Here is a 24,038-nt window from a genome sequence, read left to right on the forward strand (position 1 = left end):
TGTGTAAGTGCAACAAATTTAGTGCAAACCAACCTAAAACGTGCTTAAAATGTGTCTATGTATTACTTGAGTTTACAAAACGACCAAGCAAATCCTAAGTGTAAGTTCGTAACTCACAACCATGTGTGTAAGTGCAACAAACTCAATCTAACCTAAAATGTATTCAAAACGTGTTTAAGTATCACTTGAATTTTCCAAACGACCCAGCAATGCTTTATTGGTTTCTTTTTAAACAAAATATTTTGAAAAGAAATATTATTATATTATTATTTGTATTGTGTCTAACGACTAATTAAGTTTAAATCTCAACCATTCATTTTTCTTTTACTTATATCTAATGATCCAAAATGATTTTGAATTTATCTTTCCTCTCTTTTTAAATACTTCACTTTTCTCAAATTTTAAAAGACAAGATCATTAAATCTTTACAATCCTCAAGCAAAAAGCCAACATTGTTATTCTCTCTAAAGCTTCCAATTTTTATTCTTTTCATCTTATTCTTGAGAGCTTCTTATTGTATTGTGAGGATTAAATTTGTGAGCTTCAAATTGTATACTCACTCTTTTAGAGAGTTTTCTTTTGTGTGATTTAAAAACTTCAACATATTGTAACGGTTGGATCCTAACCCGTGGAAAGGATCGGGTTTACTCTTGAACCCGAAAAAGAAGCAAGAATCGGTTCGGCTCAAATCCGTGGAAAGAGTCCAAAGAAGATTTTCAATCAAAATCCCAAGAGGTGCTTGGGAAAGTGGATGTAGGTTGAGTTTAACCGAACCACTATAAAATTACGGTGTTTTCTTCTCTAACTCTTTTCTAGTTATTTTTTAATTCAATTTTAGTTACATATTCTTATTGGTTGAGTTTGACTGCATACTTCAATTCATATCTTTTTATCAATCTTGTTATTTAACAAAGTTTACAAAGTTCTTTATTTAAATTAAAAAAATATCTCATTAGTTGATTTTACTTTTTATTTGTCAAAAAGTTTATTTAAACCCTATTCAACCCCCTCTAGGGTTGCCATACCGATCCAACAATTGGTATCAGAGCAAGGTTGCTCATCTTGAAATTTTAATTTCTTGATAAACTTTATTGTTAGAGCATTATGGCAAACATATTGGCAAATGGGATTGTTGAAGGTCAATCTACTTCTAGACCTCCTTATTTTGATGGTTCAAATTATGCATATTGGAAAGCTAGAATGAAAATTTATTTGCAATCTATTGACTATAATTTGTGGTTAATTGTTGCTAAAGGTCCTTATGTACCCATGAAAAATGTTGATAATGTTGATACGCCTAAATTAGAAGAAGAGTATGATGAAAATGAAATGAAAAAGTGTTCTTTTAATGCTAAGGCTATTAATTGTTTGTATTGTGCCTTGAGTAAAGATGAATTTAATAGAATATCCATGTGTTCTTCCGCTCAAGAAATTTGAAATACTCTTGAAATTACTCATGAAGGAACAAATCAAGTTAAAGAGTCTAAAATTAGCATGTTTGTTCATAATTATGAATTGTTTAAGATGGATGCTAATGAGACTATCACCGATATGTTTACTAGATTTACTAACATCATAAATGCTTTGAAGGGTCTTGGTAAAGTTTATACAACTTTCGAAAATGTTAGAAAAATTCTAAGGTCTCTACCTAAGACTTGGGAAGCTAAGGTAACGGCAATTCAAGAAGCAAAGGATCTCACCAAACTTCCACTAGAGGAGCTTATTGGCTCACTCATGACTCATGAGATCATCATGAAGGAGCACTTGGAGGATGAGTCCAAAAAGAAGAAGAGCATTGCATTAAAGACTATCTCCTTGGAAGTTGATCCCGAAGATGAGGATGGCCTTGATGAAGATGACATTGCTTATTTCTCACGTAAGTACAAAAATTTCATAAAAAGAAAGAAATATTTCAAGAAACACCTATCAACCCAAAAAGAGTCAAAAGGTGAGAAAAGCAAAAAGGATGAGGTGATTTGTTATGAATGCAAAAGATCGGGTCATATAAGAACGGATTGTCCTCTCCTCAAATCATCTAAGAAATCCAAGAAGAAGGCAATGAAGGCTACATGGGATGATAGTAGTGAAAGTGAAAGTGAAGTTGAAGAAATGGCAAATCTTGGTCTCATGGCTCATAGTGACAAAGATGATGAACATGATGATAAGGTAACTCTAGAACCTCTTTCTATCGATGAATTATTTGAAAATTTTGAAAGCATGCAAAATGACCTAGAAAAACTTAGTTCTAAGTATGTTGTGCTTAAGAAGAAATACAATGTTTTAATTAGTGAAAATAAGTCTTTACTTGATACAATTGCTTGCTTTAAAGAGAATGAAAATGTTGAGCAAATTGAAGAATTGAATGTCTCTAGTGATAAGCATGTTTGTATTGAGAAAGATGCTTTGCTTGATAAAGTTAGATTTCTTGAGCATGATAGTTGTGAAAAAGATAACTTGATTAAAGTGCTTAAAGAAAATGAACTAAGTGTTTTACAAGAACTTGATAAAGCTAAAGAAACTATTAAAAAGTTGACAATAGGTGCTCAAAGATTGGACAAAATTATTGAAGTAGGAAAATCTTATGGTGATAAGAGAGGTTTAGGCTATATTGATGAATCATCTACTCCTTCAAGTTCTAAAACTACATTCGTTAAAGCATCACCTATTGTGCCTAAGTTTAACATGTCTAATCATGTGTCTAATCATGTTAAATCTAGTTTTGTACCCATATGTCATAATTGTGGTGTTGAAGGTCACATTAGACCTAAATGCTTTAAATTGAAGTATGCTCAAAATACTTATTCAAGAAGAAATTTTTCGCAAAGAGCAAAGTTTTACATTGCTCCAAGGAAGAATTTCTCCAATAAAAGTAGAGTACATAAATTTGTTATGAAAAATAAATCTTTGCATAATGTTGTTTGTTTTTCTTGTGGCAAGTATGGACATAAAGCTTATTCTTGTTACCTATCTAGATCTAGTGCTTGTAATGTCTATGAAAAAATGAAATGGATCCCTAAATATGTAAATGCTAACATTCTAGGACCCAAACAAGTATGGGTACCAAAGGATCAAACTTGAAATTAGTTGTTTTTAGGTTTGTTTGAAAGCCTCCAAGAAAAACAAATGGTACTTGGATAGTGGTTGCTCAAGACACATGACGGGAGACCGATCCAAGCTTATCTCTTTCTCCAAAAAGAATGGAGGCATGGTAACCTTTGGTGACAACAAGAAAGGTAAAATAATTGGTAAGGGTAATATAGGAAATGATTCATCTACTTTGATTGAAAATGTTCATTTGGTTGATGGTTTAAAGCATGATTTGCTTAGTATTAGTCAATTGTGTGATAAAGGATTTAGAGTAATATTTGATAAAAAAAATTGCATAATTGAAAATGTTAGTGATAGAAAAGTTTTGTTTGTTGGAAATAGGGATGAAAATGTGTACACTCTTGATTTGAATGATTATCCTATTATTGATAAATGTCTTTCGGTTTTGCATAATGATTCTTGGTTATGGCATAGAAGACTAGGACATGCTAGCATGCACTTAATTTCAAATATTTCTAAAAATTGTTTGGTTAGAGGTCTTCCTAGTTTTAAATTTGAAAAAGACAAAGTTTGTGATGCTTGTCAAATGGGTAAGCAAACTAAGTCCTCTTTCAAATCTAAAAATGTGATCTCTACTACTAGACCCTTACAACTATTACACATGGACTTATTTGGCCCTTCTAGAATTGCTAGCTATGGAGGAAATTATTATGCTTTTGTGATAGTTGATGATTTTTCTAGATTTACTTGGGTTTTGATGATAAAACATAAGGATGATGCTTTGAAAAGTTTTATTAGTTTTGCAAAAAGAGTACAAAATGAAAAAGGATTTTTTATTTCCAAAATTAGGAGTGATCACGGAGGAGAATTTGATAATGATGCTTTTAAAGCTTTTTGTGAAGAAAATGGTTTTTCCCATAATTTTTCCTCTCCAAGAACTCCTCAACAAAATGGTGTAGTTGAAAGGAAAAATCGTACTTTGCAAGAATTTGCTAGATCAATGTTGAATGAGTATGGTTTACCTAAATATTTTTGGGCGGAAGCCGTTAACACCGCTTGCTATGTTTCAAATAGAGTTTTAGTTAGACCCTCTTTAGATAAAACTCCTTATGAACTTTGGCATGGAAAAATTCCAAATATTGGGTATTTCAAAGTTTTCGGTTGTAAATGTTTTATTTTGAATAACAAAGAAAAACTTGGAAAATTTGATTCTAAGACGGATGTTGGTATTTTTCTAGGATATTCCTCTACTAGTAAAGCTTATAGAGTTTTCAATAAGAAAACTTTAGTTATTGAGGAATCTATTCATGTTGTATTTGATGAATCTTGGAATAATGTTTCTAATGAGTCTATTTGTAGTGATGATTTAGAAAAAGATTTTGGAGATTTACTTGTTAATGACAAAGGCAAAGAAATTGTTCCAAGTATGCAAGATGTGAACATCATAGAAAAGAAAGAAGAGGGTTCTTCATCCTTGCCTAAAGAGTGGAGATATGCTCTATCCCATCCCAAGGATCTAATTCTTGGCAATCCCGAACAAGGTGTCAAAACTCGTTCTTCTCTTAATTTATTTAGTAATCTTGCTTTTGTGTCTCAAATTGAACCTAGAAGTTTTAAAGATGCCGAATGTGATGAGTTTTGGATTTTAGCTATGCAAGAAGAATTAAATCAATTTGAAAGAAACAAAGTTTGGAAATTAGTCCCTAGGCCTTCTAATGCATCTATAATCGGAACTAAATGGGTTTTTAGAAATAAGATGGATGAAAATGGAAATATCATTAGAAATAAAGCTAGACTTGTAGCTCAAGGTTATTGTCAAGAAGAAGGTATAGATTATGAAGAGACTTTTGCACCAGTTGCTAGATTAGAAGCTATTAGAATGTTGCTTGCTTTTGCTTCTTATAAAAATTTCATTTTGTATCAAATGGATGTAAAAAGTGCTTTTTTAAACGGTTATATTGTGGAGGAAGTTTACGTAGAACAACCTCCGGGCTTTGAAAGTTTTGATTTACCTAATCATGTTTATAAGTTGAAAAAGGCTCTTTATGGCTTAAAACAAGCTCCAAGAGCTTGGTATGATAGACTTAGCAAGTTTTTACTTGAGAATGACTTTAAGATGGGAAAAATTGATAATACTCTATTTATTAAAGTTAAAAATAATGACATGCTTATAGTACAAATTTATGTGGATGATATTATATTTGGTTCTACTAATTCATCTTTGTGTGAAGAATTTTCCAAGTGTATGCATAATGAGTTTGAGATGAGTATGATGGGAGAACTTAGTTTCTTCCTTGGTCTTCAAATCAAACAACTCAAGGATGGCATCTTCATAAGTCAAGAAAAATACACAAGGGATTTGCTCAAGAAATTCAAATTAAATGAAGGTAAAGTTGCAAAAACTCCTATGAGCACTACCACTAAGCTTGACAAAGATGAAAAAGGTAAGTGTGTGGATATAAAGACTTATCGAGGTATGATCGGATCTTTACTTTATTTGACCGCTAGTAGACCCGATATCATGTTTAGTGTATGTCTTTGTGCTAGATTTCAATCTTGTCCTAAAGAATCACATTTCCATGCCGTTAAAAGAATACTTAAATATTTGCTTGGAACTATTGATGTTGGATTATGGTATCCTAGAAATGTTGAGTTTAATTTGGTAGGATATTCCGATGCGGACTTTGCCGGTAGTTTACTTGACCGTAAAAGTACTAGTGGGACTTGTCAATTTCTTGGTAGTTCCTTAGTATCTTGGTTTAGTAAAAAGCAAAATTCGGTTGCCTTATCCACTACCGAAGCGGAATATATTGCGGTTGCTAGTTGTTGTGCACAAATTCTTTGGATGAAACAAACTCTTTGTGATTTTGGATTAAAATTTGATAATGTGCCTATATTTTGTGATAATACTAGTGCCATAAATTTGACTAAGAATCCTATTCATCATTCTAGAACTAAGCATATAGATATTAGGCATCACTTTATTAGAGAGCATGTACAAAATGGTCATATTACTCTTGAGTTTGTAAGTTCCAATAATCAATTAGCGGATATATTTACCAAACCTTTGAGTGAAGAAAGCTTTTGTAAAAATAGGCTTGAGCTTGGAATTATTCGTTGTGATGCATCTTGATTTTATATCTTACTTGATATTGTTACCGTAATGCATATTGATAGGGGGAGAATTAGACATTGTATATGTGTTCCTGTTTTTTGGGAGAGCTAACTTCATTGGTATTGTTTTTGATGATTCCAAAGGGGGAGAAGTATAAGAAAAATATGTTTTTATCAATTTGTTGCATAATTGTTTCTATTGAATAATGCATATTTTTTTAGAGAAAAAAAAATTAATTAAGGACAAAGAAGGTTCTCTTATCAATTGTTTTCAAGTATGTTCTTTGTGGTGAAATATATACATGAGCTTTATGGTTATACATCTTGATAATAGAATTACTTGTTGATCATGTGTGTTTCAAGTTATTTTTCTTCAATGATTTGTCATCATCAAAAAGGGGGAGATTGTTGGCTTTTTGGCCCTTAATCTCAAATTAATTTATTTTAATTATTCAATTAATTTATGTTTTGATGATAACAAATCTGATTTTTTTTATTGACAATTTTATTAATTTGAATAGACCATATCGTAGAGCTTGGAAAAATGATTCTAACGCCTCTTGAATCACCCAAATCGAAGTTCAAATGAAGAAAATATTGCTAAAAGAAGCTTAACGAAAAAATACCCGAGATGGTGACGTGGCGACCAAGCATTCAATTTGAACCAATTAGAGAAAGCCACTTGGAGCAATGAAGGAGTAACAAATGTGGCTTTTTGTTATGTTTTATTGGCTTTTATAAAGAAAATGAATTTAAAAGAAAATGATTTTAATATTATTATTTTTTCTTGTGTCTAACGGCTAGTTTTTTTTAAAAGAGGGTGAAGTTGCTTTATTGATTTCTTTTTAAACAAAATATTTTGAAAAGACATATTATTATATTATTATTTGTATTGTGTCTAACGGCTAATTAAGTTTAAATCTCAACCATTCATTTTTCTTTTACTTATATCTAATGACCCAAAATGATTTTGAATTTATCTTTCCTCTCTTTTTAAATACTTCACTTTTCTCAAATTTTAAAACACAAGATCATTAAAATCTTTACAATCCTCAAGCAAAAAGCCAACATTGTTATTCTCTCTAAAGCTTCCAATTTTTATTCTTTTCATCTTATTCTTGAGAGCTTCTTATTGTATTGTGAGGATTAAATTTGTGAGCTTCAAATTGTATACTCACTCTTTTAGAGAGTTTTCTTTTGTGTGATTTAAAAATTTCAACATATTGTAACGGTTGGATCCTAACCCGTGGAAAGGATCGGGTTTGCTCTTGAACCCGAAAAAGGAGCAAGAATCGGTTCGGCTCAAATCCGTGGAAAGAGTCCAAAGAAGATTTTCAATCAAAATCCCAAGAGGTGCTTGGGAAAGTGGATGTAGGTTGAGTTTAACCGAACCACTATAAAATTACGGTGTCTTCTTCTCTAACTCTTTTCTAATTATTTTTTAATTTAATTTTAGTTACATATTCTTATTGGTTGAGTTTGATTGCATACTTCCATTCATATCTTTTTATCAATCTTGTTATTTAACAAAGTTTACAAAGTTCTTTATTTAAATTAAAAAAATATCTAATTAGTTGATTTTACTTTTTATTTGTCAAAAAGTTTATTTAAACCCTATTCACCCCCCTCTATTCACCCCCCTCTAGGGTTGCAACAATTGGTATCAGAGTAGGGTTGCTCATCTTGAAATTTTAATTTCTTGATAAACTTTATTGGGTTCTTGGTCGTCATAGTGGTTTTTTGATTGCTAGTGCATGGGATACTATTCATCCTCGTAGTGTTAAGGTTCATTGGACAAGTTTCTTGTGGGGTATGGACTTAGTTTCTAAGTTTGAATTCTCCCTTCGGAGTGACAACAAGCGTCGTTTTTCCCCTACTACGGAACGGGGAGGATTCCTCCTCTTTTCAAAGCCCTCGTCAAACTCAACGCTATTTTCCCTAAACGAGAAACCTCTTCATTCCTTTTTCGTTGATTATTCATCCTTGTTCTTCAAACCTCAAGCCTTAAAATTGAGGCAGTAGAGGAAATTCTCTCAATTTACTTCAAAGGAAGGATCATGTTCTCTCCTACAAAGGGTGTGTTACTAATTTTCATAACTTTATGACTTAATATGGCAGTGTTGTATAATGCAAATCCATAATAGATGTAACGACCCGACTTTTCTAACTATGTCAAAATCGTTAATTTTGACAAAAGACCGAGTTTAAATAAAATTTAAAACCTGAAAAGAACGAAATTTATTTTGTTTGTTTGGGCCCAGTTTTAAATTACTAAAATTCACGTAAAAATTTAAAACTAAAAAGTTTCAAATCCTTGAATACTTTAAAACCTCAAAATTTCTAAACAGTCTCACGTTCGAATACAAATATATACAATAAATCACTAAGCGGAAGCAAAATTTTAAAGTGTCCCCTGTGGCGATCACGCTTCCTTCCTGCCCCTCGCCGGTTTGCCGCCTTTATTACCTTTGCCTGAAAAATTAAAAATAAGGAGGGTGAATATAAAAATACCCAGTAAGCGACCCTCTACTGGTCCCGTCAGGGAAAAATAAATTGTTAACATTCTATTGGGACACCCTGCACAGTCGCAGTCTTGTGATCCCGTAGGATGCACATTTCAGTCTAACGCCCCGAGAGACGTACATTTCAGTCTAGTGTTCTGCAGAAACACATATCAGTTCTAATGCTCCCGAAGGTCGGCATAAAAATTGGTGATCCCGTAGGACACCTACAAGGCATACATCCCAATAAAACTAACAATTTTTCCCCTCAATCCATTCTAACTATCTTTACGATAATTTATGACATCTTTCAGTTACTTCAAAATATCAAGTTCTTTCACTCAACATTCTAACAGTCAACCTATCTCACTTAAGTTCGAAGGTCGTTGATAACATTTTAATACATCCGTCAAGTAAACCACAAAGTCACAACACCCCTCATTTTTACCAGCGCAAACCACAGTTCATTATAAGACACACCCAACTGAAACAAATTCACCAATTCACATCCAAAATTTTATACAGCACAGTCTACTAATATCATCCTATCTACATCCACACCTGCATGTTTAATCCCAAGACAATCTCCATATATATTCAACATCAAATCTGCGTCAATTTATGTATATGCATAATTTTCAGTCATTCACAGTATACATTCAACAATCCACATCAATCCATTCATAAATATATGTATATTATATATATATATATATTATATATATATATATATATTTCCAGTTAAACACAATATACACTAAACATTTAATCTGCAACCAAATGTGTATATCATAACCATCATCTTTACTAAGTTTCGATATAAGGATATCGTCCAACACAACTGAAAACTTTAGGTGAGTCCAGTAGAAAGTCCCTTACCTCAAGTTTACGGTAAAGTTCTTTAATCGTACTAAATCCAATAAATTAAATTCCAAGTAGAATGAAACAACAATTCCAATGAAGCTCACTTCGAAACATAGATATCCAAGCACGACTCTCCAATATCACCTTAAAATCAAGCAATACCCAAATCAATTAATCAATTTTAAAACTTACGCTAGCCAAGAACAATACTACTAAATCCACAATTTCTCCTTACCAATGAAATCACAACATAACTTTGACGATTGACAATAAAATAGAATCAGCGACAATCGAATGAAATTGATGCGTGCAAAACAGATATGCACTACAATAAAGATGGACGTCAGACCCGCGACTGGGAAAACGGGGAGTTGCGCGACAGATGAGGACTTCACGATGCACAACTGTTGGATGCTACACGGCTCGTATCTGAACGACGAGCGTCGGCAAAACTATTGGGACGGGGCTACGGGTGGGGACACGGCGTTGGGACGGGGCTACCGATGGGGACACGGCGTTGCAGATCTGGACAACGGCACGGAGAGACACGGCGGTTACAGGCGGATGGGCGCGGCGGTTTAGATTCAAAGAAGAAAGAAATGTGGCGACTGGGTTTCAGTTTCGGTGAACGAAATGTGACGAAAATCACGGGCGGCTGGACTTCACGAATGGAGACCGGTGTAGACGTAGCCGGAAGAACGAGAAGGTGAGAGGGACGTGACGCCGATGACACCAACCGACGACGACGACGACGTTCAACTTCAATGGAAGATCGAGACGATCGGCGGTCGACTGCAGATCTGAAAGGAAAGAAAAGAAAAAGAAAAAGAAAGATGGGGGAGGCTATGGAGGCTAGGGTATTGGGATGAAGTAGGAGAAGAAGAGAAAAAAAAAAAAAGAAGGAAGAAGACGGGGAAGGGTCACGCGAGAGAGAGAAGAAGAAGAGAAATTTTAATTTCCTTCTTTTTTTTATAAATTAATAATTAATAATAATATTATTATATTATTATTATTATATTACCTTTTCATCCTACACTTCTTTTCTTTCCCAATAATTAAATTTCTGTTCCAAGCCTAAAGAAATAAAATAACACTCCACAAAAAATTAAAATCCTAAAAATAGAGCAATCTGATTAAAATCAATTAGCTTAGAGTTCGGGGTTTTACAATAGAAGAAACACAATTTGCAAGCATAACCAATAAAAATGAAGATTGAATATAATGTACTGCAATAAAATTAAAATACTAAAAGAATCTTGTGGTCCCTTCCTTTTCTTCTTTGTTTTTGATAAAGTAACTGCATTTATCACACAAACAATTAGATAGAAGACTTAAAACACTAATCTGCATTAGACTAAGCTGATATTTTTCCTCTTTCTTTGTAAGTTAAAAACCACATGAGTTTGACACTGATTACTACCACCACAAGTCATTTAACTTCTTCAACTGCCTCATACTTTTCACACGAAACTGCGTCATACAAATTAACCCATAATAAAGATATCCAAATTCCAAACCAATCCGATTAGTTTCTGAAATCAGTAACTCTCATGGAAGGAAAAACTTAGACAGACTGATGCAGAAATTGAGAAATGAAAGTTTGAAAAAGATTCTTACATCTTTGTCTATTAGAAAAAAAATCGATTTCTTGCAGTAGAATCGTTGTTCCCTGCCATTCTCAAAACAACCTGAATAGCCATGTTAAGAACATCGAGCTCTGCACTGAAGTTGAAAGAGGAGAAAAAACAACATGTTGAAACAAATGAAGGTTAAACCAAAAGGATTGAACTATAGTTTCCAAAGTTTTCATTTCTCTGATATTCACGTAATAGTAATAGTAATAGTAATAGTAATTCCTCTTTGAAACAACCACTTTTGTTTCAACAAAGAGGACAAGGCTTATGATCCCTAAATAGTTAGCAGTATTGCTATTTGGAGAAAATGTTAAAGTTAAACAGCTGACAATACCTTCCAGCCCCTACCAGTACTATCTTTTGGTTAACAAAATCACTCAATGACCGCCCTTGAGCTCTCACATTTCCCAATAGTCCAGCGAGAGCAACACCAGCAGTTCCCTTTATGAAATGAAATAAATGAAAATATATGTCCTTTTAAGTAATTATCAACTGCATGAATACAACATGAACTACCCACTTGTATGTCATCGTTGAACATGCAGAACCTCTTACGATAACGTTGTAATGTTTCAAAAGCCCATTTCATTTGAAAATCCTCAAACTGGCATTATTCAAAATCAAATTGCGAGAATACAATACTGATTACTGGCAGTGAACACAGTTAAAAATTTGATATCTTAACCAATAAACCTGAACAATAGCTTTAGGCCAACATGTATGCACGACTTCCATAAATTCATCAACAATAGATAGATACTCTTCTCCCTCCAATCTAGGTATTCCTATTCCCTGAACTCCAAGGTCACCGAGGCCAAGAATACGACTTCCATCTGTCAAGACAATCACATCAACCTGTAGTTGGAAGAAGAAAATACAATGAACTTCAAATATGGTGTTGCTGGAAATTAAAAGGGATATTCATTTTTATTTTGCTCAAAATCAATGCTCTTGAGCTTTTAATGTCCAGAGGAATGTGAAAGTTTCCCAATATATCGTGTATGGAATTTTAAACTTTTCAAAGAAAACAAGGGTGATCAACATACAAAAGCCTCCCGTGGATAGAAAATTAATCAAACGAAAATTCGATTGTTCTCTAGCAGTTTGACTTTGTTGCCAAGGAAATTAAGAGTGATAAGAAGGCGAGGGAGTGACTTTGAGTGGTGGCAATTAGACAGCCAAGCAACTACACTCAAAGTTGCAGGTCGAATAGGCAGTAGGAAGAAACAAAGAAGAAGAAGAAGAAGAAGAAGAAAAGCTTCGTTTTCCCCTAGTGTGGAACATGGAGGATTCCTCCTCTTTTCAAAGCCCTCATCAAACTCGGTGCTATGTCTAGAACGCTAAGAGTAGGTGGTTTGGTTTTGGTTAGGCCAAAAGTAAAGTTTCCTCTCATTTTTTATGGCCTTTTTCTGATGTATATTGCATATGTTGTTTGTTTTTTTTATCTCTTAATTGTTTCACTGTTTTACGTTTGCAAGTCTCTCTTTTCTTTCTTTGGAATGCAATGTGGTAACTAGGTCTTGCTACAACCGGTGGGCTAACCTTTCTATGGTTGTACACTTAGTTTTTAAGTTTGACTACTCCCTTCAAAGTGACAACAAGTTTTGTTAATGCCCACCATTTTCTAAAGGGATTTAGTCTATTGTGGCTAAACAAGAGCCTCCTAACTCATGTTTGACAAGACAAATTTGTTAAAATCATCTCAATTTCTAAAGAGTACCTCCTATCCTTTTTTAACTCTATCTAGGTTAGGTTTGGACTAAGTGCATCATAGGTAAGTCAGGCAAAGCAACAAAGGAAGACAAAGCTAGAAAAGTATCCATACTTATTTATTATATACATGCAATCAAGCATTCACAACACACATACCATTTTCTCAATCATGCATTCACATCTCAGTAAGATGTGGCTAAAAAGGGGCTTAAACCAAAAAAGACGGCAGCTTATTCTCAAATTTCAGCACATATAATCATCAACATTCAGAATTTTACATCACAAACCTAAGCTTAGTGGTCAAGGGTTGCCAGTCATGTTTTGTTTAGGGTTTAGGGTTTAGGGTTCTTGTTTTGTTTTTATCGACTGTTATGTTGGGTGAAGAACTCTAAGAACTTGCCGGCTTTGCTTTCTACTTGACCTAACAATCGTATTTTGCTTTCAAACAATCTTATACAAATGTGTATGGCCACAAGAGGGATTTAAAATTAATATAAAAAAGGCAGTAGAATATGGCAAAAAAGGGGGATTAAAATTGAGATAAAAAAGACAACCACACATATTATTATGTACATAATTCACAATATTCAGAAAATGAACCAAGTGTTCTACTCATTTCTAAGCTATCAATATATGCATTTTCAACATATGTAACATATTCAAATAACAAATACAATCACAAATCCGAGCTCCATTCTCATGGGTTAGGCATACATGCATTTTTATGCTAAAAAGCGAAGTAGACATGGTACTTATTCTAAGCATAGAGCATTGCAAAAGTTTCTAAATTTTGACATTTTTAGCGAAATTTGCAAAATGAAAATTTCCCAAAGGACATGGAATGTGCAAGGCTACAACCTAACCCCACTTAAAAATTTGCATTGTCCTCAAAGCATTTTAAGCAAGATTCTACGGATGGAAAAAAAAAAAGGAGAACAGAAGACCTCCCCTTGTAACCTAGTTTCTTCATGGAAGCTTGCTTGCAAAGATCCCAAGTTTGGTTATATTTCATTTTCCTTTATTCCTACAAAAAGAAAACAATAATTTCGCATCGAATTTTATTAAAGAGGTTAAACTAAAAATTTTAGAAAAATGTGTAGAATTGTTTAAGCTCGGTTGCATTTTCTAAGTATCACTTGAATTATTAAAATGACCTAACAAATATTCAATACAAGTTCGTAACTCATAACCTACCAAAAAGTTCAAAAAGATTGTTGTGGGTGTTCCACCAAACCTTTTGTAAATTTCATACATCAATAAAATTACTTCTTATAGGGGTGGGGGGGAAGAAACTATGTTTTAGAGACAGATGGCTCTAAAGCACAAACACACTCTCCATCTCACTCTCTATCTGCCTTGTATCCAATTTAAATCCAGCATTCATTTGGGGTATTGTAGGTTCATATTAAAAAATAGTCATTCATGTTGTGATGCAAAGACCCTTTTATGTATCTAAAACTAAAATCACGAAAATCAGCGTGGACATGCAGCACAACAAACTGAATTTCCATGGGAAGCCTTTGCTAACAAGATGGTAGACAATAATTACTCAAACAAGAGAGAAGGACTATAATTAATTAACAGAAGTACAAATCAATATAGGTGCACAACCACCAAGCACCCAACAAAAGGAACACTAAACTTCAATAACAAAAGAAATGTAGTATCAGGACTATCCTTACCTTTGTTATCGAAGAAGATACCTTGGCTCTAATAAGCCCGATGCTCTGCCTTACAACGTTCCATTACCTCAGTATTGCAGTGTTTCTTCAAAGTTTGGGAATCTACCTAAAACATAAACATATATTACAACTTGAAAACCTCCATGTCAGAAACTTCACTTTAATTATCAAACCAGATGCTATGCAAGAATTAGTTATCAGAAATACAACATAAATAGTAATGATATTCTTTGGGGAGGGTATAAAAGCATCTTTCACCTTAGAAATAAGCTTAGCAGTTAGCACTAACCTTTATATAAGAAGTTAACACTTGTTTGATTACTTCATAAACTTCAGCAACGAAATCTGGTAAAGAGAAAGACCTAATCCACAATGTTAAAGAGGAAAAGACCAAGTCAGATTCCTTTATTCAAACAGGTTAGTATCACAGCTCCAAAGGAAAAAGCTTACGAACCTCTACGACGAATTTCCTTGAATGATGTAGCAGCATCTGGTTCTTGAAACACAATTTCATTTATGCTGTGAAAAATAAGATCGATAAATAAAACTTTTGGCTTTAATTAGCCACATAAACATAAAGTTCTGACAGTAAAACAAAAGCTAATAGATAATTAACTATACAGTTTGTAGGCAAAATACCAAATAGCCCATAATCAAGATCACAACTGAAGGAAACAATAATGTGTAGTTTATCATTTCCAACCAAATAATTTAATAATAAATAAGGTCAAATGGCTAAATAATATGGCCTTTCACATAAATATTTACTCCTGAATTTTTTGAAGGATAATGTTATCGCTTCTCTCCCACGTTTCACGAAGGCCCTCAGCCATCTGCCAATTCCAATATAAAAAAATTATTTTACATATTATATTTTTTTTACATATTCCTATTGAAGAATCTCATTTGAGCATTTTGTGGTCAATTTGACTTGAAATAAACGACATAACTTTCAATAAGAAAAAAACAAGATGCCCAGTTGTTTTTAACTGCTATTTTTCTCTCTTTTTTTTTTTTTTTTTTTTGCTTTAACTTGCTGTAAATTGGAGATGTTTTCCATAACTACTTCGGCTTATGTAATTTACCTTCTCCCTAAATGCAACCATAAATCAAACAAACTAGATGAATAAATTTACACCACAGAAATCCATCCTATGAAGACTACATCGGAGAAAGATGGGATAAGGATAAAGCATAGGAAGAACAAATACCCCATGGGAAGTAAACTGATAAAAAATACTTTGTCTTGAGAGTAATATATCCCGGACCAATTTTCTGCTCTGCCAGCCATTAAGATTTACCCACTGCAACTCTGCACACAAATATTTTCTTATAAACAATAATTAACACAATCTAATTGGTATCTTATGGATATCAAAGACAACATGGATCCATATTTTCCTGAATGAAGTAAGAATTTAACACATGATTCAAGTTTAGAGGAATGTTGTGATGTTAAAAGAAAGTAAAGTTATTACTACAAGACCTTAAGTAAAAAAAATAAAAGTATCTCCATGAAACCACAAATATTCGATTTAAATGTAGTTATATAGGTGAGGTAAAGCTACTTCAATATCTTTAAACTATAATGCTATTGTAAATAACCGACAAAAAGTTGAATACAATAAATTAATAATCAAAGAAAAATTTTGGATTTTGTGGTCAAATTCTACCTTTTAGAACCCTAAAATTGGAAGGATTTCAAATTAGTCTACGAACAAAGAATTTGGAAGCATTTGTGATCCACTAAGGAGCTCTCCCAGGGCATCCTTGGGTACTTATCGAGTAGAGACTGGAAGTAGTTGTGATCATCGTCCATAGTAGTCATCCAAGCCAGCAAGGGAAAGACCACGACGCGCAGTGGAATAGGAAAAGGAGCGTCGAGCCCAACTTTCGTGTCACCAGCAATCCTTTTTCCTTTATTGGTAGACCGAAAAAGGCTTTGTCAAGCAGGCAGGCATGATTGTCACGTCGATCGATAGTTGAGAAATCTGGCGTTGTTAGGGCTAGGAGAAGAAGATGGTCGTGAATCGGTGATTTTGAGGAAGACGAAGAAGAGTACAAGAAGTTTTTCATTAGCCATCAATTCAGGAAATAAATGAAGCATCAAGCTTGTCTAATAAACTTGACAGGCTAGAGGAGGACTTAAACAAGTAAAAGGACAAAATGAAGCAAGCTCAAGCAACAAATTTTTTGTTAAGTAAACATAAATATTAACTAGAGGCTTAAATAAAATATTTCACCACCATCACCACCAAAACAACCACAACAAAAACAAAAAGCCCAGATATATTGCCATTGACAACAAAAACAGAGCAATATAACCACAATAAACACAGCTGTCATAACCGATGCTGCATACAGTAAAAAGGCTGCAAAATAAAAGTCAAAGTTATTACCAATATGTTGTTAAATCAAATGACTTGCTAAAACCTGAGAACCATATATGGGGTACAAAATTATAGATTATGAATGAAAAATTTTAAACATATCATTCACAGAGAACCAAGTAACTGATTCCATAAATTTTCCATTTCTCAATCAGTGCTGGAACTTTCCTATAACAAGATGACTCCCTGAGTTGTAGTCTTCACCACCCCAGAAGAAATACCTAAACAGTTTTTCTATACTTTTAATCATCCTGTAAGGAGCTTTGATGAGGGAAAGGAAATGCAAAGGCAACCCATTGAGCAACGGAGCAATCAATGATTACCAGCCACCTTTGGAAAGAAACAAATTCTTCCATTTAGCAATCTTACTTCTAATTTTGTCAACATCCCAGAAAGCCAGAAACCAATGCTTACCACCCAAAGGAAAGCCTAGCGAGTTAAGGGTGAGAGGTTCCATCTTACAACCCAACTCAACCGCAAGCCTAGGACCTCCTATCTTATATCAATATAGTAGAAGAGAAAAAAAAAGAATTAATACGTGAGAAGCACGTGTGAGTTAGTTAGTAGGAGGGAAGGAGAGACTAGTATAAATAGATGAAATAGAAAGGTGGGAAAGTTAGTTAGAGATTCAAGTAAAGAGTACCTTTTTGTTCCCTTTAAAGATAGGTTGCAGAAGGTATTAGTGTTAGCTTGTATTTGGGAATTCATTCCCTTGCTACTATCAATAAAATTCCTACGTTAATACCAATTGGAGTTCCATCAAACACCTTATGCTCCTTCATATTAATCCAAATTAGGAAGAAATTCGCCATATTCAAATTAAAGAATGAACATCCCCTGGACAAAAAAAAAAAAAAAGTGTCATCACCATACTGAAGATGAAGGATAGCCACCTTTTTTCTACTGATTTCCCAACCTTCAAGAGCTTATTTCTCCATATAGAAGTAAACTAATCTGTTGAAAGCATCACCACGGAGGGTAAAAAGGATGGGGACAGGGGGTCTCCTTGTCTTAGATCCCTTTGACTCATGTCACCCATATATTGTGAGCTTTTGCATTTAAGATGCAGACGGCTAAAGAGATGAAGTAAACAATATTTTACTACCATGTAGAGACAGCAAGTAAGACTCTATCGTTTAATAGGGATGTTCCAATGCTTCTTATTACCCTGGTGAAGAAAAAAAAAGGAGTTGTCAACAGTTCTCTGCTTTTTCGCAGACTGCAAACACTAGAATGCAGGTAATCACGAGGCTTCACGTCTCACTACTACTGTTTGACTGTTGTATCAATAGTACCGAGAGCCCAATTTCAAACAAAAAATTTAACCTTTTCAAGAACTTTGAAACTCCAAATTGCTTCATCCAACTAACAAAACTGAAGTAAGCCCCAACTAACGAAAAAAGAAAGGATATATACAAGTTGTGAAAGGGCTTAAAAGGACAGAAGCTTATTCTCAAATTTCAGTACATATACTCATCAAAATTCAAAATCTCACGTCACAAACCCGAGCTTAGTGCTCAAGGGTTGATAGTCATGCCTTTTATGCAAGATTTAAGAAGCTATAATGCTCATTGTTGTAATGAAAAACTTCTGAAAATTTTTGAAATTTGGGTAAAATTTGAAATCCCTCAAGTTTAGACAAAACGAGTGAGCTATTATCCACCCTCCACTTAAAAAATTGCTTCGTCCTCAAAGCTTTTGAAAATCAAAGTAAAGGGAGAAAAATAAGTGGGGGGGGGGGGGGACAGTGGACTCCCCTAGAAGGATCAACATCCTTGACTTTGGTTTAAAGCTTGCATGGATAAGCCTCTTCATTCCTTTTTCATTGATTATTCATCCTTGTTCTTCAAAGGAAAATCTCTCAATTTTCTTCAAAGGAAGGTTCACGTTTTCTCCTACAAAGGGTGTGTTTCTAATTTTCATAACTTTATGACTTAATATAGCAGTGTTGTATAATATACAAATCCATAATAAAATAAACACCATTTACAGCAGAGCCAAGAAAAATGAAGATTGTATATAATGTACTGCAATAAAATTAAAATACTAAAGAATGTGTTAGGATGTGAGCGTAAGCAAAAAGTAAAATCAATGGCTAAAGAAGAGAAAAATTGAATGACTTCAACAAAAAATGTAACCTGTAAGTTGCTAATTCTTTTTCTTTTTCACGCCAGAAGATCATCCTTGACCCAAGCCTGTGAAGAAATTATAGAATAAAAGGGTTCGTGAAGAAAAAAACAAATATTTAAAAACATTCTTATGCAAGCAAATCAAGCATGAGGAAAAAACCAACAGACCGCTTCGTTGTCTAATGTAATTGATTGCAATTCTCTATCTTTATCTTCTATTCTCCTTTCCAGTTCATGAATAGGTGGTCTCTTTCACATAGTTGTTCCTGTACAGCCACAAACTTGAATTTGATTCTTCACACTATTCCTCCTCTTCAAGAACAAAAAAACATGAAGGAATTGGGATTAGAAAAAGTGCATACTTGAAACATTTGAAGGCCCACCAGGCAGGCACATAAGCACTAGCTGGTAACCAAAGAAACAAAAAACAGAGAGAGAGAGAGAGAGAGATCAGTTTCAAATTCAAACAAAATAATGGTTCACATTCACACAAGTAATGTGATAGACCACCAATTATTTTACAATATAGTAGGAGGGAAAAGGGAGCAGTTGCACGTGAACAAGAGAAGGGAAATAGAGAGAAGTGGAAAAAGAAGTGGAAACCACCTTGGTGGGGACCATAGTTAGTTACATGGGAGAGAGTTAAAAGGGAAAGAATGGAGGGAAGAGAGGGGTGGTTAGTCTGTTTCTGGAAGTGGAGGGCTGTAATTTCCTAGAGAGCAGGGAATGCAGAAAGTGTTCAGTTTCTGTAGTCTGGAGCAAGTTATATCCATTATCGTGAAGTACTTTACTGTTTTGATGTTTTATGTTGAACATGGTTTATCCTTGTATTAGTTCTTGTGTTGTACTTTGTTTTCGAGACTGTGTTAGAACCTGTTTTCTGTAAAAGTTTGGCTGATTAATAAATTAGTAGAACACACTATTTGGTGTTCTATCATTTTGGCATCAAAGAAATCGAATATGTGAAGTTCTATATCATGGCTCAAAAGCAAATTGAGGAAAAGTTGGAAATGGTAGATCAAGAAATATCCGGCATTCGAGCAGAATTAAATGATCTGCCAACAATCAAGGAAAACATGTCATCTTTGGCGAAGAGTATTGAGAGGTTAGGAGTACAAGCTGAGAAGCTACAACATTAACTAGAAACACTGTTGAAATATATTGAAGGAATGATCAAAGGGAAGACAACGATGGAAAAAGTACTAGAAGGATCATCAAGTAAAGTTGATAGCATGGTTGATTTTCAACGATGATGGGAGGAAAATTTGAGGAAAAACATACCAAGTTGGAGGGTGAAGATTCTGCAGACGACCGAAGCAAATTTTAAAAAATTGAAACGCCAGTTTTTGTGGGAAATGATCCTGATTCTTGGTTGTTTAGGGCTGAGAGATACTTTCAGATACACAAATGGAGTGAGTCAGAGAAAATGACTGTGTCCATTATTAGTTTTGATGGAGCAGCTTTGGATTGGTATAGATCTCATGAAGATCGTGAACCGTTTGTTAATTGGGACGATTTAAAGAAGAGACTTATTGTCTGATTTCGATCGGGTCGTGAGGGATCAATTCTGGGAAGATTTTTAAAGATCAAGCAAGAAACTACAGTGGAAGAATATCAAAATTTATTTGATAAATCAGTAGCACCATTGCCTATTCTACAAAAGGCTGTCTTAGAAGAAACATATATGAATGGTTTGAAACCATGGATTAAGGCAGATATGGAATGTTGGGAACCTATGGGGCTTGCTCAAATGATGAAGTTGGCCCAAAAGATTGAGGACCGAGAAGTGATAAGGGGAGAATCAAGTTTCAAACATGCAGCGGATGGAAAACTTCAGGTTTCTGCTTCTTTTAAACCAAAAATTCCTGTGATTTCTAATGGTAATAAGTCAGGAGGGATTGTTCCAATGCGGACGATTACACTTCGAGGAGTGGCTGGTGAACCTAATCGACGAGAAGGACCACTAAAACGACTTTCTGATGTTGAATTTCAGGCTAGACATGAGAAAGGTCTCTGTTTTCGTTGTGAGGAAAGATTTTTTGTGGGCCATAACATAAGTGTAAAGTGAAAGATCATAAGGAACTTAGAGTTTTAGTTGTTGGGGAAAATGGGGAAGAACTAGAAGTAGTTGAAGAAGAGGATTCAAAAACTGAAATACAGGAGACTAAAGTTGTTAAACAAGAAGAACTCGTGATCGAATTATCAATAAATTTGGTTGTGAGATTAACAAACCCCGGAACTATGAAAATTAAAGGTATGATTCGAGAAAGGTCAGTAGTAGTATTGATAGATTGCGACGCGACCCATAATTTTATATCTGAAAATTTAGTAACTCAATTGTTGTTGTCATTGGAAGAAACTTCTCATTATGGGGTTATTTTGGGGTCTGAATCTGCTGTAAAAGGGAAGGGAATTTGTAAACAAGTGGAACTGCTATTGGTGAATGGAAGGTTGTAGATAATTTTCTGCCATTGGAATTTGGGGGGGGGGGGGGGAGTGGATGTCATTCTTGGTATGCAATGGCTACATACATTAGGAGTAACCGAAGTAGATTGGCGAAAACTTACTTTGACATTCATACAAAATGGGAAGAAGGTTGTATTAAGGGGAGATTCGAGTCTTACGAAGGCTAGGGTGAGTTTGAAGCACATGACGAAGACAAGGACAAAACTTGATTAGGAGTAACCGAAGGACAGAACTTGAGTATGTAGTCATTCTTGGTATGCAATGGCTACATACATTAGGAGTAACCGAAGTAGATTGGCGAAAACTTACTTTGACATTCATACAAAATGGGAAGAAGGTTGTATTAAGGGGAGATTCGAGTCTTACGAAGGCTAGGGTGAGTTTGAAGCACATGATGAAGACAAGGACAGAACTTGATTAGTAGTAACCGAAGGACAGAACTTGAGTATGTAGTCATTCTTGGTATGCAATGGCTACGTACATTAGGAGTAACCGAAGTAGATTGGCGAAAACTTACTTTGACATTCATACAAAATGGGAAGAAGGTTGTATTAAGGGGAGATTCGAGTCTTACGAAGGCTAGGGTGAGTTTGAAGCACATGATGAAGACAAGGACATAACTTGATTAGGGATTTCTGATTGAGTGTAGATCTTTGGAAGGTGGAATGGCATTTGCAGCGTTGTATGGGGTTGATGAAGTGCCTACCATTCATGAGTCTATTCTAGCCGTGTTAGCTAAGTATGAAGATGTTTTTGATTGGCTTGGAGAGTTGCCACCACAATGTACCATTGAAGATCATATACATCTTAAAAAGGGGACTAATCCAGTCAATGTTCGGCCTTATAGATATGCATACCAGCAAAAGGATGAGACGGAAAGATTGGTTGATGAAATGATGGCATCTGGCATAAAAACCTAGTACTAGTCCATATTTGATCCCGTTCTTGTTGGTGAAAAAAATGGTAGTTGACGGTTTTGTGTAGATTACCGTGCGTTGAATAGTGTGACCGTTCGAGACAAGTTTCCTATTCCAGTAGTAGAGGAATTGTTTGATGACTTAATGGGGCTAATTATTTTTGAAGATTGATCTCAAGGCGGGATATCATCAAATTAGAATGTGTAAAAAGGATGTGGAGAAAACAGCTTTTAGAACTCACGAGGGGCATTATGAGTTTCTTGTCATGCCTTTTAGGCTCACCAATGCACCATCAACATTTCAAGCTTTGATGAATAGTATCTTTAAACCTTACCTACGCAGGTTTGTCTTAGTCTTTTTTGATGATATTTTAATTTACAGCAGAAGTTTGGATGAAAATCTTCAACATTTAGAATGGGTGTTAGAGGTGCTGCGAGAGAATAAATTATATGCTAATATGCACAAGTGTGGGTTTGCCAAAATGAAAGTGGAGTATCTTGGCCATATAATTTCGGGCAAGGGTGTAGAGGGTGATCCCGAGAAAATTAGATCTATCAAAGAATGGCCCGTGCCCACTAATGTCCGTGAAGTTCGTGGATTTCTTGGGTTGACAGGATATTATCGAAGATTTGTAATGAATTATGGAAGTGTGGCTGCTCCTTTGACTCAATTATTGAAGAAAGGAGCTTATGAATGGACTGTTGCAGCTGCTGAAACTTTTGAGAATTTAAAGATGGCTATGATGACTCTCCCAATCTTAGCACTGCCAGATTTTTCCTTACCATTTGAAATAGAGACCGATGCTTCTGGATACGGGGTAGATGCTGTCTTAATTCAAAATCATCGGCCAATTGCTTATTTTAGCCTGACATTAGCTATGAGGGGTCGTGCTAAACCAGTTTATGAACGGGAATTTATGGCTGTAGTTTTGGCTGTGCAATGTTGTAGACCTTATCTTTTGGGCAGGAGGTTTGTAGTGAAAATTGATCAACGATCATTGAAACTTTTATTGGAACAAAGGGTTATCCAACCTCGACATCAGAGGTGGATTGCTAGGCTTCTTGGCTACAATTTTGATGTCGTGTATAAACCGGGACTAGAAAACAAAGCAGCAGATGCCTTGTCTCGTGTTCCCCAACTTAATCAACTTACTGTTGAGATCAGTTAAATTGGCAGTCCCCAACACTGAAGTTGACCCTAAATTAGTCCAAGAAATTAATGGGATGGATCTGAATGTCTTGTTCAATGATGAAGATATTCTCCCTATTAAAATTCCCCTGGATTTGCCTAATGATTTAGTGTCTATAGTCGGTGATTGTGGAATCATTATGGCTTAAATTAGATGTGCAACTGCCTTTTCCTCCTCCCAGTCATTATGAAGGTTGTCTCCTGGAGCACTAGGAGTTTGAACGACTCCTCTAAACGTGAAGCACTTAAAAAATTCATCAACTATTGTAGTCCTAATGTAGTCATGATTCAAGAATCTAAGAAGGATACCTTGAACTCAATGCTAAGTTTGACTGCTCCCTTCGGAGTGACAAGTCTCGTTTTTCCCCTAGTGTGGAACGGGGAGGATTCCT

General features: G+C 34.7%; 1 protein-coding gene and 1 long non-coding RNA gene across 3 annotated transcripts in view; both read right to left on the reverse strand.

The window, feature by feature from the left end:
* LOC116403388 (NAD-dependent malic enzyme 59 kDa isoform, mitochondrial-like) overlaps nucleotides 1–24,038 on the reverse strand; it is a 46,751-nt gene that overhangs the window by 17,168 nt on the left and 5,545 nt on the right. The window contains exons 5-7 of one of the 2 annotated variants that reach the window (XM_031884510.1): nucleotides 11,855–11,994; nucleotides 11,682–11,765; nucleotides 8,132–8,151 (exon numbers count right to left, since the gene is read on the reverse strand). In XM_031884510.1, coding sequence (XP_031740370.1) covers nucleotides 8,140–8,151; nucleotides 11,682–11,765; nucleotides 11,855–11,994 — 236 coding nt within the window. In that variant the 3' untranslated portion in view covers nucleotides 8,132–8,139. Of the gene's footprint in view, nucleotides 1–8,131; nucleotides 8,152–11,681; nucleotides 11,766–11,854; nucleotides 11,995–24,038 lie in introns of those variants that run through there. The other variant, XM_031884509.1, reaches the window with a different exon arrangement.
* On the reverse strand, nucleotides 9,449–10,449 carry LOC116403394. The gene is made up of 2 exons (XR_004216173.1): nucleotides 9,763–10,449; nucleotides 9,449–9,671 (listed from the first exon to the last, which is right to left on the reverse strand). It is a non-coding gene; the product is annotated as an uncharacterized LOC116403394 (long non-coding RNA).

Source organism: Cucumis sativus, chromosome 4 (genome assembly GCF_000004075.3).
Source record: "Cucumis sativus cultivar 9930 chromosome 4, Cucumber_9930_V3, whole genome shotgun sequence".
NCBI classification, from domain to species: domain Eukaryota; kingdom Viridiplantae; phylum Streptophyta; class Magnoliopsida; order Cucurbitales; family Cucurbitaceae; genus Cucumis; species Cucumis sativus.